General features: G+C 36.2%; 1 protein-coding gene across 1 annotated transcript in view; it reads right to left on the bottom strand.

The window, feature by feature from the left end:
* Positions 1-10,922: 10,922 nt before the first annotated feature.
* The window catches only part of RTTN (rotatin), a 92,834-nt gene continuing 87,000 nt past the window's right edge, over positions 10,923-16,756 (bottom strand). Inside the window, exons 46-49 of the mRNA XM_068396472.1 lie at positions 14,723-14,990; positions 13,352-13,455; positions 12,916-12,985; positions 10,923-11,366 (exon numbers count right to left, since the gene is read on the bottom strand). Coding sequence (XP_068252573.1) covers positions 11,284-11,366; positions 12,916-12,985; positions 13,352-13,455; positions 14,723-14,990 — 525 coding nt within the window. The 3' untranslated portion in view covers positions 10,923-11,283. The remainder of the gene's footprint in view (positions 11,367-12,915; positions 12,986-13,351; positions 13,456-14,722; positions 14,991-16,756) is intronic.

Here is a 16,756-nt window from a genome sequence, read left to right as displayed (position 1 = left end):
GGCTTGCACACCATTTCACTCTCTGCTGGTCAGCATCGGATTACCTGTAATTCTAAAATACATTGTGCTAGTCTCAGTGAAATCAGGAGAAAAGATAGAAAAATTCTAACTAAAACCAAAAAGAACTACTGTCAGAGTGTAGGAAAATGGCAGAATGGGGATGTTTTAAGCAGAAGAAATATAGAACTGCCAAAGTAGATCATTGTATATTCTCTTTATTTCCATGGAAAAGATCAAGGACCTTGCTGTGCATGAAACTTGTATTGTTACACTGTCATGGTTAGAGAAATGCCATCATCCTTGGACAGGTGCCATTGCACCAACACAAAATCTTGTTTTTATTCATCACTTACAGTTTCGTTCACATATGAGCAGACAACTATACATATGGAAGTCAACTTTATGTAGTATGTTTGTAAGAGAGTCACTAGTAATATCATCACACTGGTATAAAAAAACTTTGACCTTAGAGTACTGTAACAATGTTAGTGTAAAAAGATCCAACATTAAAGTGGTCAGCACAAAATCTGTTGACTGATTGTTAAGTGGTTCGATTGCAATTCTCAGAATCACAGAATCACAGTTCAACAACAGATTCTAGAACTGCAGCAATAGAAAACACATTGAATGGGTCATTGCTAAGCATGAAGGAAAAAAAAGAAAAAAAGAAAATATCAAACAAATGAAATACAAAAAAAATTATAATGGCACAGATAGCTGCTGTTTTCACAAGTGTTTATAGCTGTGCTCCTTTGACCTTTTTTCCTACAATATCACAGAATCAACCAGGTTGGAAGAGACCTCTGGGATCATCGAGTCCAACCATTGCCCTGACACCACCATGTCAACTAGACCATGGCACTAAGTGCCATGTCCAGTCTTTTCTTAAACACATCCAGAGATGGTGACTCCACCACCTCCCTGGGCAGCCCAGTCCAATGTCTAATAACCCTTTCTGAAAAGAAATTCTTCCTAATGTCCAACCTGAACCTCCCCTGGTGAAGCTTGAGGCTGTGTCCTCTTGTCCTATCGCTAGTTGCCCGGGAGAAGAGGCCAACTCCCACTTCACTACAACCTCCCTTCAGGTAGTTGTAGACTGCAATAAGGTCACCTCTGAGCCTCCTTTTCTCCAGGTTAATAACCCCAGCTCCCTCAGCCGTTCCTCATAGGTCAAACCCTCCAGACCCTTCACCAGCTTGGTCGCCCTCCTCTGGACTCGCTCCAACACCTCAACATCTTTCTTGAAGTGTGGGGCCCAGAACTGGACACAGTACTCAAGATGCAGCCTCACCAGTGCCGAGTACAGAGGGACGATCACTTCCCTAGACCGGCTGGCTACACTATTCCTAATAGAGGCCAGGATGCCATTGGCCTTCTTGGCCACCTGGGCACACTGCTGGCTCATGTTTAGCCGGCTGTCGATCAGCACCCCCAGGTCTCTTTCCACCAGGCCGCTTTCTAACCACTCTTCCCCCAGCCTGTAGTGCTGCATGGGGTTGTTGTGGCCGAGGTGTAAGACCCGGCACTTGTTCTTGTTGAACCTCAAGCCGTTGGTCTCGGCCCATCTATCTAACCTGTCCAGATCCCTCTGTAGGGCCTTCCTACCCTCCAGCAGATCGACACTCCCACACAGCTTGGTGTCATCTGCAAATTTAATGAGGGTGCACTCAATCCCTACGTCTAGATCGTCTATAAAGATATTGAACAGTACCGGCCCCAGAACTGAGTCCTGGGTAACACCGCTAGTGACCGGCCGCCAGTTGGACCATTCACCACCACTCTCTGGGCTCGGCCATCCAGCCAGTTTTTAACCCATTTAAGAGTCCCATCCAAGCCCTGGGCAGCCAGTTTGTCTAGGAGGATGCTGTGGGAGACAGTGTCGAATGCCTTACTGAAGTCTAGATAGACTACATCCACAGCCCTGCCCTCATCTACTAAGCAGGTCACTTGGTCATAGAAGGAGACCAGGTTGGTCAAGCAGGACCTGCCTTTCATGAATCCATGTTGGCAGGCCCCGATGCCCCGATTGTCCTGCATGTGCCGTGTAATGGCACTCAGGATGATCTGTTCCATCACCAGGCTACTTTACCTGTTATGCTCTTTCTTTTTTCTCTCTTTCTCTCCCTCTTTTTTTTTTTTAATTTACAGTTTCAGTTAAATTTCAAACCCTTGGTTTAGCACTTGTCACCTACCACTGTTTCCAGCTAGCCATTTTACCTCTAACTGAAAATAAAATTATGCCAGCATGTTGGGGAGAAAGCACAGAATATTAAAGAGTCTTATGGAAAAGTGCATAGGCTGTTAAGGATCTTTCTTCTGATACATTATCACAAATACACTACCAGCACAGACTAAGGAGATTTATTACCATTAAGAGATGTTTCAGTTCAGAGGGAGAATAAAACAATCCACCCTAAAGAGCTACATTCTGGGTGATTACATTTTGACCTCAATTCCTGCTATATTCCCTGGTGAATTTGTCCATACATTAAAGTTTCCCCTGCCGGGACCTAGTCCAACATCACCTACATTTAGATTTTTCTATTGGTTTTTATGGTCTTTGGCTTCTTAAAATCAGTTGTTGTTACATCCATAACAATTTTTTTCCATGCTCATTCTTCTGTCATGAAATGCTTTTAAAAGCATACTGGATAAAACCCACAATGTTAAACTGCATGTTTAACCACATACAGACTCTGAATAATACCGATGGAAGAATATAAACCCTTACAATCTATTGCTGTGCTACAATTTTTTCTTGTTTTCATTCTTACAGAATTCAAACTTTCTGTCACTAAGAAAGTCAGCTTTAAAAATAATATTCAAAGGCAGTTTTCTGACTCCAGCCTAAGTCATTTTGCCATTTAAAACTGTATAAAAATAGTTGCTTTATTAAAATTTGGGGGGAGTTGTCCTGTTGAGGTAGGATAAATGCAGTAAATGAAAACAATACAAAAGTAAATTACTGTTTACAAACACTTGAAGTGAGTAGAAATAGTTTTTCTCCTATAAATGTTAAATTCAAAAAATAGTAAGGGATGATTTTTGGAAACCATCATTAGTTTTACACTAAACATCACCACTCACTTTCAAGTAATTCTTGTTATTTTGGCTGCTGCTTGGTTGCTGACTTTGCTCCCCCAGCACAGGACGCAGACGGGGAGGGATGGTGAGCTCCCAGCTGCAGAGGCAGCCGCAGGCTTCGTAGTGCCCCAAAACCTCAGAGCTCTTCCCACTGGCTGCTCCAGCTTCTCTTGACCTCCTGCCAAATGGCTCCAAACCTTCCTATGCAAAAATACATCTTTTTTGTAGAGACACTTCGCAAGTCTTTAGTTATTGCACAGTAATTTTGGACAACGTGAGATTTTTCACTCAAGTGTAGCATTTTTATTAGGTCAGAAACCAGCATGCAGGTGAATTTAATATTCCTTTTTTAAAATTATTTTTAATGCTGGAAACTGTACATCTTGCCAGCATGAAGCAACCACACCAAAGGAACAGTATCCTGAGCTGTGGATTAATGAGCAGTAAGTGCCAGTGACACTGCTTCTACCTGCAGGAGAAGCTTGTGTTAGCCCTTGACACTTCAGGGTTATTTGCCATTTATGAAAAACTTTCAAACTGCAGAGAATCTAATCATAAAGGCACTAAAGCATGTGCGTAGTCTCAGGATTCACCAAATTCCAGGTTCAGGAAGACTCTGAAATTCAGATGAAGTTGCTTTAATTGGAAGAAACTCAAAGTTTTTATTCAGGTGCTGTTTTTCAGCCCTGGAAGACACCTTTCTGGAAGAGGAGTGAGTCACACTCCAGCTGCCATGGTGATGGGAAAACAGCCCATTCCTCAATTCCTCAATTACAGAGAGTCAAAGAATGAAAGCCAAGAGGAAAGACAATTCTCCCCTTCCTATTTGGTGAAATCCACTTTTGAAGCGGAAGCACTTTGTGCTTTTCTACAACACCCTAAATTTGGATATGTGACGAGTACTGCTATTCTGATGCTAGCATGTCAGTTGCTATTGCCTCTTTGGGAGTGCATCTTTCTCAGCTCACCTAGATGTTGACAACTATATTCTCTCAGAAAAGCTTTTGAAGAGGTTTTTTTTGTTGTTTTTTTTGTTGTTGTTCAGGTTTTGGTTTATCATTTGGTTTAATGATTGACACTAAGCCACGCTAACTGGTCTCTGAAGTCAGTAGCAGCCTGTGATGCAGACCTAACACAGGAAATTAAATTGAGGAGACATTATCTTCTTGTTAAACTCAGTTAGCAGACCTCATCTAAATTGACTAGCAAGGTTTTAATAACACATTTATTACTCCTGGATCTAAAACAAGGGCACAGGTGATCCTTTAACTCCCGGTATGTGTAAGACACTGGGCCACAGGCAGTGCAGACCTCTCCTCTCTCTCCTGTTCTGCTCTGTCTCCATGAAGCTCTGCACTGCTACTTAGGTATTATTGAAAGAGTGAGAATACAATATATTTGGTTTTAAAAGGCATTCCTTGCTGATGATGATCTCATATGTATTCAACTCCAGGTCAGTCTTTTGAAAATATTTTCAATTAGGAAGCATTTGTAAAACTCCCTTTTAAAGAAAAATAGGCAACACCAGGGAAAAAATGCAAGTCATGTATATTACTTATTCTAGTGAACAAATCTTGTATACCTACATGAAGCACTGGGAATTGCCAGCCTGTATTCTGATGGCTTCCAAATGCTTCAAACATTCAACATCTCTAGAAGTGTTTCTTGTGTCATGCTACCCTACACTTCATGTGTTTTTAGAAGCACTTTTCCTATGGAAAAAGAAGGAAAATAAAACATAAGTTTTACCTGCCAGTAAGAAGCAAAAGCTCTTACAGAAAGTACGTATGGATAAGTATTGCTTGTGGGTTCAGATCTGCTCTTTATTGGCCATAAGAACCTGCTGTGACTTAACCCTGCCTGGATGATAAGAAATTTATTTCACACACACACACAAAATATTTTTTTCCCAAGTTTCCTATGAGTCTTTTCTCTTTAGAGATTATTTTTTTTTTGTCGCTTAGGTCTTTTTCTGCTGTTCTTGGCAAACTTTAGTGTCAAGTCAATGTTAAATTTCTATTTTATCCAGTAAGTTAGTTATACATTATTTTACAGAAACCAGTCATACAATACACATGATTTGTTGTTGTTAACCTCAGGCTTCTCAAGACAGAGTATCAGCTTTGATACTAACAGTCAGAAATACCCTTATAGAGTCATTCTTTTGAAAGCAGACACTGCTTGGCCAGCATTAATTGTGAAAGGAAGTACAGAAGTTTTTCTTGACCCTCTTTCTTCTTTTCCAAAAATCCTGTCCAGCTGAACCTGTATTGCACTAAAATGGTTCACAAATCAAAACCAATCAGCTTCTACCTATCCTTGTTAGCAATGGATCAAGAATATTTAAGGCACACCTAAACCACCTTTTCCTTCATTTTCAGAAAGGAGCAACAAACAAATTGGACTTAGTTACAGTTTTTCCTTCTTACCAACAAAGTTAGAAACTGCATTCAACCAGAGCTTTCCTGCTCTAAATAAAGTGAATCGGTAGCCTTTGATCAGCGTGTTCTTTTAAGACATGTGGGTGAATGCAGTCTGCCCTGTCACTTTGAAGTTAGGTTCAACTCTATGTCCTCATGGCTTGTGTTCTCAGCTGTGCAAGACTTGGGCTGGTTCTCTCCTAGCATAACTTGACTGTGAAATAGCTACTGAGTTTTGAGGATATTTTTATTTCAATTCTAAAGTGGTTTGTTTTCTTTTTTTTTTCCATCATATCCCCTAAAGTCTCACAACATCCAAGTAAAAAAAACCACCTCACATGAGATAATAGAAGACTATTTCTAATCAGCTACATCAGATTCCACATTTGGAAATGTTTTGTTTGCTACAAAATGCTTATTAAGCAAGTATTCCAATACAAAGAAAGAAATCGTGCCTACAGGTTTAAAGCACTGCATGCAGTGATACTTTTGGGCAAAGTACTTAGAACATTGCACCATTGTTAATATGCATAATTTAGCATTAACAAAATATTTTCACTTGTGATAAATAACTGTCACAATTATTTATTTTGATAATTTCTTGCACTGGATTTGCAAGAGAAGGAAGCAAGGTTAGAAAAGTTTTCAGCTTTTTGCAGAGAAAAGCACATTGTCTAAGTTGCAAGTCGTATCTCTTGACAGGTTAGAAATACCAAAAAGGGCTTGTATGTGTCATCCATGTTTTGTAAAACCACAGACCACCAGATACCTACTAGCTTCTTGAAAATCATCAGTTGCATTTGGTAGCAGGAATTACTGTTAACCTCTGAGATTTCAATGAAATCACATGAATGTTGGTTTTAAGTTGGGGAAAGTAGAAGAAACAACAGATGCTGCTTAGAAAAAATAAAGAGCAATAAAAATTGTAATAATGTATGCACTTTTCAATAAAATGACAAGGAATATTGAAATGTGTTTGGTTCTGATTTAATTTTAAAAAAGCAACATTCTATTTCAGACTAGTTTTATAACAATGGCTTATAATTTAAATGGCATAGTTGTTCATGTTGAGAAGAATTAGAAATGCCAAATCAAATTCAGATTCATCTATTCGATAGAATCACAGGAATTTACATTTTTAGGCTCTAAATAAAGTATTATTGGATCTAAAAGGCAGATAATGGTGTGTCAGTAATCCACAACAAAGGAAAAGAGACAGAATAAAAGCAGAAACACACCAGCGTTGAAGTTACTGCAAATTTCTTAGACTTTTCTGAAGAAATATAAACATCTAAAAAATATACAAAAATTCAAATAATTAAAATGTAATATTAATCCAAAATTTATTCATGATTCTCCTGAGATTTCTTTATAAAGTAGATTATTTCTATTTTCAACTCAAGTGGAAAGAAATGTAAAAATTTTGTGCGACAAAAAATGAACTTGTCTCCAAACAGCTCCATCACAAATTTATGAAAAACCTTTCTAACTCCAACTGTCTCCCAACATTTCCATTTTGAATAAAATTATAGAATCTTATGCAGTATTGATTTCTACTAAAATTATACTTCTGCTCTATGAAGACTTGCACACATACTAAACACTAAGGACCACGATCTAAAAATGTAAAACTTCATAGCCGCATTGACAAACGATCAAGAAGCTGGCATGATAACATAACGCCCGGATTGATCATTCAGAATTGGTCCATGTGTTTATGAAGAATAAATATATTTCTGAACCTGAGCATGTTTGTTTGCTCAGGTACAGACTGACACTCTCCATTTTGGATGCAGAAAAGCAGGTGCTGTGAGAATCTTCTCTTCCAATGAAAATGAGGCCAGCTTTCACACCATACTTTCTTTTTTTTCTTGTAAAGGTTGTGGTGGCTGAGACAGGGTTGGTGAGAAACATGCAGCTGAATACCAAACTGAATCGTAAAATCCCTACTGTTAATCTTCATCAGCTAAAACGCCAGCTATAAAAATGTGTCCAAGAGCAGCTGGCACTGAGGCCAGAGGGCACAGACTGACCCTTATCCATGGGGCCAAGCCCTTCTGCGTTACACAACAGGGATATGAACCAGCTCTTGGGAATGCCCATTGGCCACGCAGAATTGCTGAATGAGGTCAGGTAATCAAAAAATGAGGAAGTGGTGATAAATGAAGAACGCACGTCTTCTACAGCATGGCCGAGGAAAGGAAAGATGAGCTAAAAAGGATTGAGCTGCTGTGAAATTATGTTCACCACCGCTTACTCTCTTTCTTCTAAAGTATGACTGCTATCACAGCAGTGTAGCTGTAAATGATTACTTTAGGAGGCCATCTGGGGGAAAGATTTGAAGGGATCACATTTTTTTTATGACCATAAGAATCCTCAAGTGAGCTGCAGTGTCCCTAGACTCCCTAGAGGACAGCAATCTTCAGGTGTCTGCTAACCAATTTTTTTTTCCCCTAGAAGACAGTAAAACACTTCTCTGAAGGACAATCAGATTTGAGAAGCTGTAACAGTAGCTTCTACTTTACTGTGAAGGAAAATCTTTATCTAAAGTGGGGCCAAGGTCTCAGTATAGAAACTTCCCCTCCCCAGTCTGGCCAGTACTGTTCCATCATTCCATTGAAGCCAGAAGCCTGTAATTGCTGTAATTTGTAAGTTTGATATGGAGAGGAACCAATGAAAAACTCCACCAGAGGCTGTGTAGTTGCTATTGACTGAGTGAGGAGAATCAATAGTTCCAAATTGCTGGAAAAGCAAAAAGTAGTGCCTTTCGCATAAATGAAATACTTTTCTGAGAATTTTCAAGTAGGCTTGAAAATCTATTACTCAAAGGTTTGAACTTCATTAGCAAGTCATGACTTAATGTCTCTATTTGCATGAACACACACACACACAATCAAACCAAAATTATTTCAGTTTAATCCACAATTTTTTACCACTCAAAAATTATTTCTTTGAAAGTTTTGAACACGCAATAGAGGACACATCAGTCTTGAAAAATCTGAAAGCTTCATTTTTAGTGGATTTTACGTACATACCTCTTTTGAATTTAAAGTAACTTCTTTCTTGATTACAAACTCATCATAAAAGATAAAGCAACCAAGTAAGAGCATAATACATCTGCAGTTAGTGCAAATGGTAAATGTGTTCTCCTGACAAGGATTTTCAAGAGACTCCTAGCTTGCATGGCCATGCCTTTTATTAGAGAAACTAGATGCTTGCTGAATATTACCTTTTAAATTCTGCAGTCTGTTCAGGGAATCCATCTCGACTTTAATTGCACTTTCCTCTGCAGGACAAGAAATTATTTTATAGCTCTTAAAATTTGAAGGCATTTTAGGATTTAATTTTCTTTGAAAACCCAAACATCATAAATACCACATCCTTGGAAACAGATGCATCTCCAAAATTCTGAAATTAAGTTTAACTGTGGATGAGGTCTCCCTATTTTAATTTTCTTTCATGAAAGCTATTAAGATTAAAGGTTATTGTGAGGCTAATTGTGCTAGTGTAAGTGTCAGTGAACAGAAATTATAGGGTCATTTATGTTTTATAACCTACCTCTTTATTAACATGCAGGGAGACAGGATGCAGCCACTGTATGTCCCTGATTTTTGAGGGAAAAGGCGATGAAGAGAGTGCTGTCCTTTAAATAAATAAATAAATTCCTCTTTCCTTAACATTGAAGGAGAAAAATTTTAAATATTTTGTAAAGATTTTTTACTCAAAATGAATATAGACATTTAATGTACATGTCCTTAAGAGGCTAAAAATTGTTTTGATTGTCCTGAGGAGCAACACCAAACAGAAGCATTTACTTATTCCATCACTACAGCTGCTTCCCACAACTGTAAAATATTGCAAAATACTGAGAAAATAGCGATCTATGCTCATGTTGGGATAAACACAGCACTTTCACTAAGGCTTGCTGTAACAACAAATATATTAGAAATTTATCCAGATTTTTCAATATGAATAATTTCTTCAAGAATTTGTACAGCCCAGTAAAATAGAAGCGTTTACTAGAAAACAAGCATCCAGTTCTTTTATGTTATTATATTGTACTTGCATTTAATGAAGTCATTCAATTATGCAGCCCTATTTCATGTCACTAGATCCATGTGTATTTCTACACTTTGAAAGAGCTCTCACCATCCTTGCTGAGTGGTTACTTCCATTGGAATTAATTTGGCATTGAGTGCTCTCATTTTTTGTCTCCCTGGAAAAGAAAGCAAACTGGCAAACAATCTGTATTTTGACTTACAATCTGATTTATAAAAGAAATCATCAGGGTCAAGTATGCTGAAACATAAGTCTCTGAAGAGAATGGGCACTCGACAGTCTGAGGGGAAGAGACCCCCCCCACGAAGCCCAGACAGCAAACACTGACTTGCAGAGCTGTCTGCTGTCGAGTGTTCTCCTGCCCTGCAACACTATGGGATGAGCATGACAGCATTTAACAACCATTTTGGAAGTTACAATAATTATGCAATCTATCAAGTGGAAAAGAATCAGGCTCTGGTGGTCTATCCTTGCTTTTTGTTTGGTGGAGGAGTAGGAGGTTAACTGATAATTACATTTCTAGTAATTATTTAATCCAGCCACTATAAGCATCACACTTATGTCAGCTGAATAATATCAGGTCACACATTATTTATAAGCATCGCAAAATATAAAAAAAATCCCCTCTGTCAATGGAAAAGAGTTTCATCACCTGGTTAGGAAAAGACTAATTACAGATAAACATGGCCCTGCTACAACTCTTTTACAGATGTCACCCAAGTTTTGCTTTCTATTTGCTTACTTTTATCTGTCCCTGACATAAAACAAAAACTTTATGTGTTGAGGGAAATCTAAACACCCTGCTAGGTATTTCAGAAGCACGTTCAGCAAAACTGTCATGTGCTCAGGCATCAGTGTATTTGTCTCTCAAACTTATTTAGCACAGAATACTGAAAAACTTATGACAATAGTTACATAGTAGCAGTTCCAAGAAAACACAGGCCTGGAAGACAGATTGTTTTTTTCCTCAAGGAAAAAATTTGAAGTGTTTGTAAATTGGAAACCAACAGATTGTGTCTCAAATATTTTCTATAATGTTGTAACGTAACTAAAACTGATGCACATACCTCATTCATATCCTGAATAAACAGCTATGTTAACAATAACTGTCACCTGTAACATCAGCAACTGAGAGCTCTTTTTCAATTGTTGGCATCTTAAAAAAAATGCATCAGTTTGAACCAAAAACTCCTTCAAGACTAAAGCACACACCTTGCTGTTCTATACCTAATAGGTATAACACACCATGACTGCCAACGTTTTCATTTTTTGAATCTAAGTATGTACTGTGCACATCTGCAACATTACAAATTACAATCCACCGACAACAAATGCTGATCTCAATTAAAAACCCCTTTATTAAGACCAATCCAAAACAGCAATTCTAATACTTTACAGTAACAATTTCAATGCATAATTTAAGAAAATTACTGATTTTTCACATCCTTTTCCTCTGTACAATTCTTCTTCTGTGTACATACTTTACATAGTAGCATCATTACGATTTCCCATTGGGAGTACAGTACAAATAGTTTGAACCACATTTAGTGCAATTTCTTTAGTTCAAAGTGATGACCTCCTTCCTCAAAGGCTTCATAAATTTCTTCCATAGCATGCATGCTGCTGCCACAAATCCATGAATTAGAAGTGTTTTCTTTAAATTTCAGGCTCCCATGGAATAAGCTGTCTAGTTTCAACATGAGAAGTCATCTGATGATCATTAACAATCAAGAAGCTGCACTATATTCTCTAAGCATTTTAAATAGTAGGCATGTAGCTCATTTTCTTCTAGCTCTGGAGTAGCTAAAAGGAAGAAAACCCAAGATTTTAACTTCCAGTTGATTCTTAATACCTAATGATTTTTTCAAAGATCGCATCAAATGCCTTGCTAGAATTCATGCTGGTTTATATCTTAACCTCTACATTACAAGTAGCAAATCAAGTACTAATAGTTTATGTTGCAATGTCTTCGTTTTTTTGTTTTGTTTTTAAAATGCCTGTATCATTTTAGCCCAATTATCACTGTAAAGTGATCAAAGCTTTAATAGCGTAGGCTGAGAACCTTAATGCAGGAAAATATAGATGACAACTTCACATGGCTGTAAACTGCAACAATTACAGTTACATAAAATCTTTCATACTCAATATTTTGATATTTAAATGTTTATTGAATCAAAAATCAATCTTTCAGTCATAGGACTTTATGTTCTAAAGCAGTACATAAATAAATAAGGATCAAAGCTACAAGGTGCTAGTCTGTAAAAGCTGCATATTTCTACCTTGTTGACTCAACACAGTACTTTGAAAAGTCTCTTATAAGTGGTAGTTATTCTATAATGAACAATACAAACATCTATTTATTAATACACTATTAGTATATGAAATGTTGCATTATGTTATGTTTAATAGTTGATTTAGTAAAGGATAAGTTTGAAATAACAGTACCTTGACAAAATCAATGGATTTGGGTGACAGTACAGGAAGAATTACCATGAGATGTTCTAGCAAAAATACATCTCCTCCTTATTAGGATACTGACAAACAATGTTCAACATAGGCAGAAATTTTGTGGCAATTCTGTTGTGCAAAATACTATTGGAACTCAGTATTATAAGCCCCTCAATTGATAAACCTATTTGAGTACATCTATAGAGCAATTAAAATCAGTAGGAAAACTCATTGGCTTAAAATGAAACATTTACATGTTTTTGCAAGATCAAAGTCTTGATGTGACTAACAACCAATAAACCCATTATTAGCTGCTGAAGCTCCAGCTACAGACCAGTGTTTGGACATCTTTCAAAATGAATGCTCTTGAGCTGAAGACAGCAACCTATTGTATAAAAGCTTTTCAAATTATAGTTATGTTCAGCTACTTGAGCAAAAAACCCTCAAGCTTTCAGAAGATCAGCTAACTCATGGTACAGTATTTTAAGACTGTACAATGATCTGTGCTGATCCCTTCTCTATATGGCTGAACATGGGGAGGTTGAGCACTGTCAATGCTAAATGAACAATTTTTCTTGTCACTAATTTAAGAATTAGCACAGAAGTGTACTGTGCAAAGAAGGGATTTTGCTGCAAGCACCATCAGACCTATTCTTACAAACTAACTTTAGCAATTACCTGTGGTCTTATTTATAATTTGTTAACCAAGAGGCATTTTTCTGTATCTCTATTTATAAGATGCCTAACAATAAACCATGTGCTACTCATGATTTTAGAGACAAAAGTATCCTTTCAAAAACTTGTAGCACAACAAAAACTGATAGTGATTATATAAATTGAAATGTATTAAAGATCTACCTGATGGAAAAATGCAGAATTGACATTAGTTGGAAGTAAGACTTACTTTTCTTCACTAAAGAATAAGCTTCATCTATTCGTCTCCTTATTGATGGATTCTTCAAAGTCACTTTTGCCTGTAGTACACAGAAACACACAAAATACAATGACATGACTTTCTTCCCCACATGTTCACATTTTAACAGCAAAGTTTAGAAAATGACAATAATTCAGCAGAACATGAGATGTAGGAATTTTAGAATTAGCATATGACTGGATCATCATACAGATTGCATTTATACAAGCAGTCACAAATCACAGAGGATAAGCTGCTTCCTTACCATGCTATTTAACCTCCTAGCCTTAAAGTTATTTATTATTTAAAATAATAAAATGGAACTGCTTCTGTAAACTTTATTTTTATTTACTTAAAGTTTACTGTATTGTTTACAGCACAATAAAAGTAACATTACAATTTTTTCAAGTATTTCTCAAACACTAACCTTCTGATAGTTGTGAAGCAAAGCCCAAAGCGAAGATGCTCCTATTCTCTGAACAGCACAACTATCACTTTCCAAACAGGCAGACAGTACTGCAATTGCTTTATCTAATGAGAAAAATAAACAAAATCACCTAGAAAATATCATCAAAAGCACACATATATATTTACATGTCTCAGTATTTTGATGCTTGGAGTACACTTATTTCTATGACAAGTATTGGTATGGCAGACAAATTACAGAAACTTTATTATCAGATTAATTAAATTTAAATATGCTCACAAAATTCACAGACTACATTGAAAGAAGCGTTAAAAAGAATATAGCAAAACAAAAACAAGCAATGCTAAAAAATTAAGCCATCAGTAATAAAACATGTGTGTAATGTACAGCCAACAGCTAGGCATAGGGACTAAGACACGAAACTGTTTTATAACTCCCAGTAGCCACAATTAGAGCCACATCAGGATGGAAATTAAGATGTTTCTATTTTCCTTAGTACTTATTACGTAGATGATTTGTTACCAATAAGAAATATTTGCCACCCCACTGTAGGTGCCTTAATTTCCTAGCCTTGCTCTGAAGCCAGACTCTTCAAGTCTGCTAGTTCACTTCATACTAAAAATTCAGAGATTCCGTAACTGAATAATGTATGCTTAATTAAGGCAGCAAATCAGCACCTTGGGGAAAAAAATGAAAAACATGGACACTATGGAAAACCTACTAAGAACTGTTAACAGAGAGCATTCTCTCTGCAATTCAACAGGGGAAAGAAACATGCCTTTTACAAACAACTGAGAAAAAAGTTCTGTGCATGTAGTTACATTAAATATATATGTTATGATCATAACTTTATCATTATCATAAATGTTTTGTGAACATGACAGAACACAAAATAGTTTGTCTCAACATCCACGACTTGCAGGAGTTAATACGGTTTTGTCCAACTGAATGACAGGAACTTTCATGGTAGAAATACTTTAAAAAAATATTTCTAAAGTTATTTCAAACTGACTGACACAAGGAATCCTTCAACACCCCCCTGAAAAACTAGCTGTTTGAGAAAACTGCAAAAATCCTTTCATTCATAATCAGAATGGTTTTGGATTCAAATTATCAGTCTCACAATAAATCTTCATTTTTCAAAAACTATTTATTTGCTTTTTTTTTTTGCTATATAGTCTTATTTTAACTGCTTTTCTACCAAAATATATGTTCTATAATTACTTCTACAAAAATAATTTTTGTAAAAATGCTTTTCTAAATAACAATATTGAGTTCTTGGTCAGTAACCCAAATTGCAATGAAAAGATGGTATTCTGGAAGACACAATATTCTCAGAGAAAATAGCTTGTATACCCTTTAGATACTTACCATTAGCTAATATCTTTGGTTTATTAGTTGGACTAAAACATATGTTATGTAGAATAAGAAGTGCTAGATGTTGGCTGCTCTTGTGTTTGTATTTACACATTTCCACGATCTGGTCTAAAAAACCGTTTATCTTCGTGATCATCTGCTGCCCATCTTCTCCAAAAGATATGTTCAGTAGCAGCTTTAGCCAAAGAGTAGATACATTACCAGGATTTTTATTACTTCCTTTTGGTAATGAAAGAGACAAAAAGTTCTGCAGGAAGTTACTCTGTCAGAAGGAAGAAAGTGATTAGAATTTATAGTATGCCATGGTTTGTTCACCGTTTGACTTTCCAATCTGCATACTTGACCAAAAACTAGTATTAATGTTTCATTTACGTATTTCAGGGAACCCATTAATAATCAAGGATTTTTGAAAGAATTACATATGAAAAAGAATCCACATCTTGGTTAAAAAATTAATATGGTTAAAGACATTTTCTTCTATAATAATTTATGCAGTGTAGATATATAAAAGTTGACCCAACATAATATATTTTTGTAAAGGCTAATTCCTACCACTACATAAGCTTTTTGCTTTGCACTTAGTGTTTTTGTCCAAAAATAAGCTAGAAGCAATTTAATTGAATCAATGCACTACTTACCTAATGTTTTCATGATTCCTTATTTATTATTTCTTCTGTTATTAGCAAATGTTAAAGGTATCATAGAATCACAGAATATCTCAAGTTGGAAGGGACCCATATGGATCTATAGTACCCCCTCTTCACTGACAGTCATAGTAATGTCCTCTATTTTTGTAAACTTTGAAGAAAAAGATCTGTGTGTTGATATGGCATATACTACCGCTTCCCAGTGTCAGGGTTTGACTCCACTTTAAGGAGATTTTGAGTAGGTGAAAATCTATTCCCCTGTTGCAAGAGGGAGATGTTCTAACATAACATTCCTATGATGAAAAAAGTCCTTGACTACATATTCCCAACCTCACTGACTCTTGACAACACGTACAGGCATCTGGTCGAAAACAAACAATCCAGCATACAAACTCATTGTGGTTTTCTTAATTTGATTATAATATTGGTAATTTAATTTTTACAGATGGTATTAGTAATTCAGCAATTACTGAAAGCAGAGCTCAGAAAAGCGAATGAAGACTAAGTACTACCACACTAGAGTGAAACTCTGAAGACAGCAAAAGCCAAAATAATTCACAGAACAGCTACCATAGAAAAGACCTCAAACTCTTTGTTTCTATCAAAAACTTTGAGTATCAGCAATTTTGTAACTGTATGACCAGATTTTACATAATTAGCACCACAAAAAGATCATATTTCCCCCTGCCTTTTCTAACAGGTAATTAGGTCCAAACACACAACATTGTTAAAGTAAATTGAAAGAAATTGTTGTAATTATTAAACTACTACAACAGATCCTAAAAACAAACACACTTTTTATAGTTTCTGTTGTAATAACTAGTTTTATCACGTTGCCACTATAGTTGATTTTCTACATGGTTTGACTTCTTGTCTCAAGGTGTTGAATTTATTTAAATGATCAAAGCTAAATTTAAAAGAAACAGATTTTTCAAAGAACGTCTGATAAAATAGAGTAAGGATCATTTAATATACAAATTAAAAAGGGAAAAGAGAGTACTTACATTTATAGAATAAGAATAGATTTCTCCCTAACAGCCAATTACTGACATATAGGACATCTTCTTTAAAACTATAATTTTTATAAAGTTTATGTTTCACACAGTATATCTACTGATTTAGACAATGTTTAATTTCTTGTTTACTCACATGCAGTTTGTTCTACTGTATCCTCACTTTCACAATCCAGTAGTGATTGCTATCAATATATATGGGTATTAAAAATTTTACACCCCACTGCAACTGAGGTTATAAAAAGCTCTAGCAAAAACTGTGTTGTTCCATATGTGTTTCTGTTGAGACTATAAATACGACCAAATTACACGCTGCACTTAGGGAACAGTAACACAACTAACTGAGAAGACACAATGCTTTTGATTCC

Source organism: Nyctibius grandis, chromosome 3 (assembly GCF_013368605.1).
Source record: "Nyctibius grandis isolate bNycGra1 chromosome 3, bNycGra1.pri, whole genome shotgun sequence".
Lineage (NCBI taxonomy): Eukaryota > Metazoa > Chordata > Aves > Nyctibiiformes > Nyctibiidae > Nyctibius > Nyctibius grandis.
This window is presented reverse-complemented; position numbering and strand designations above follow the sequence as displayed.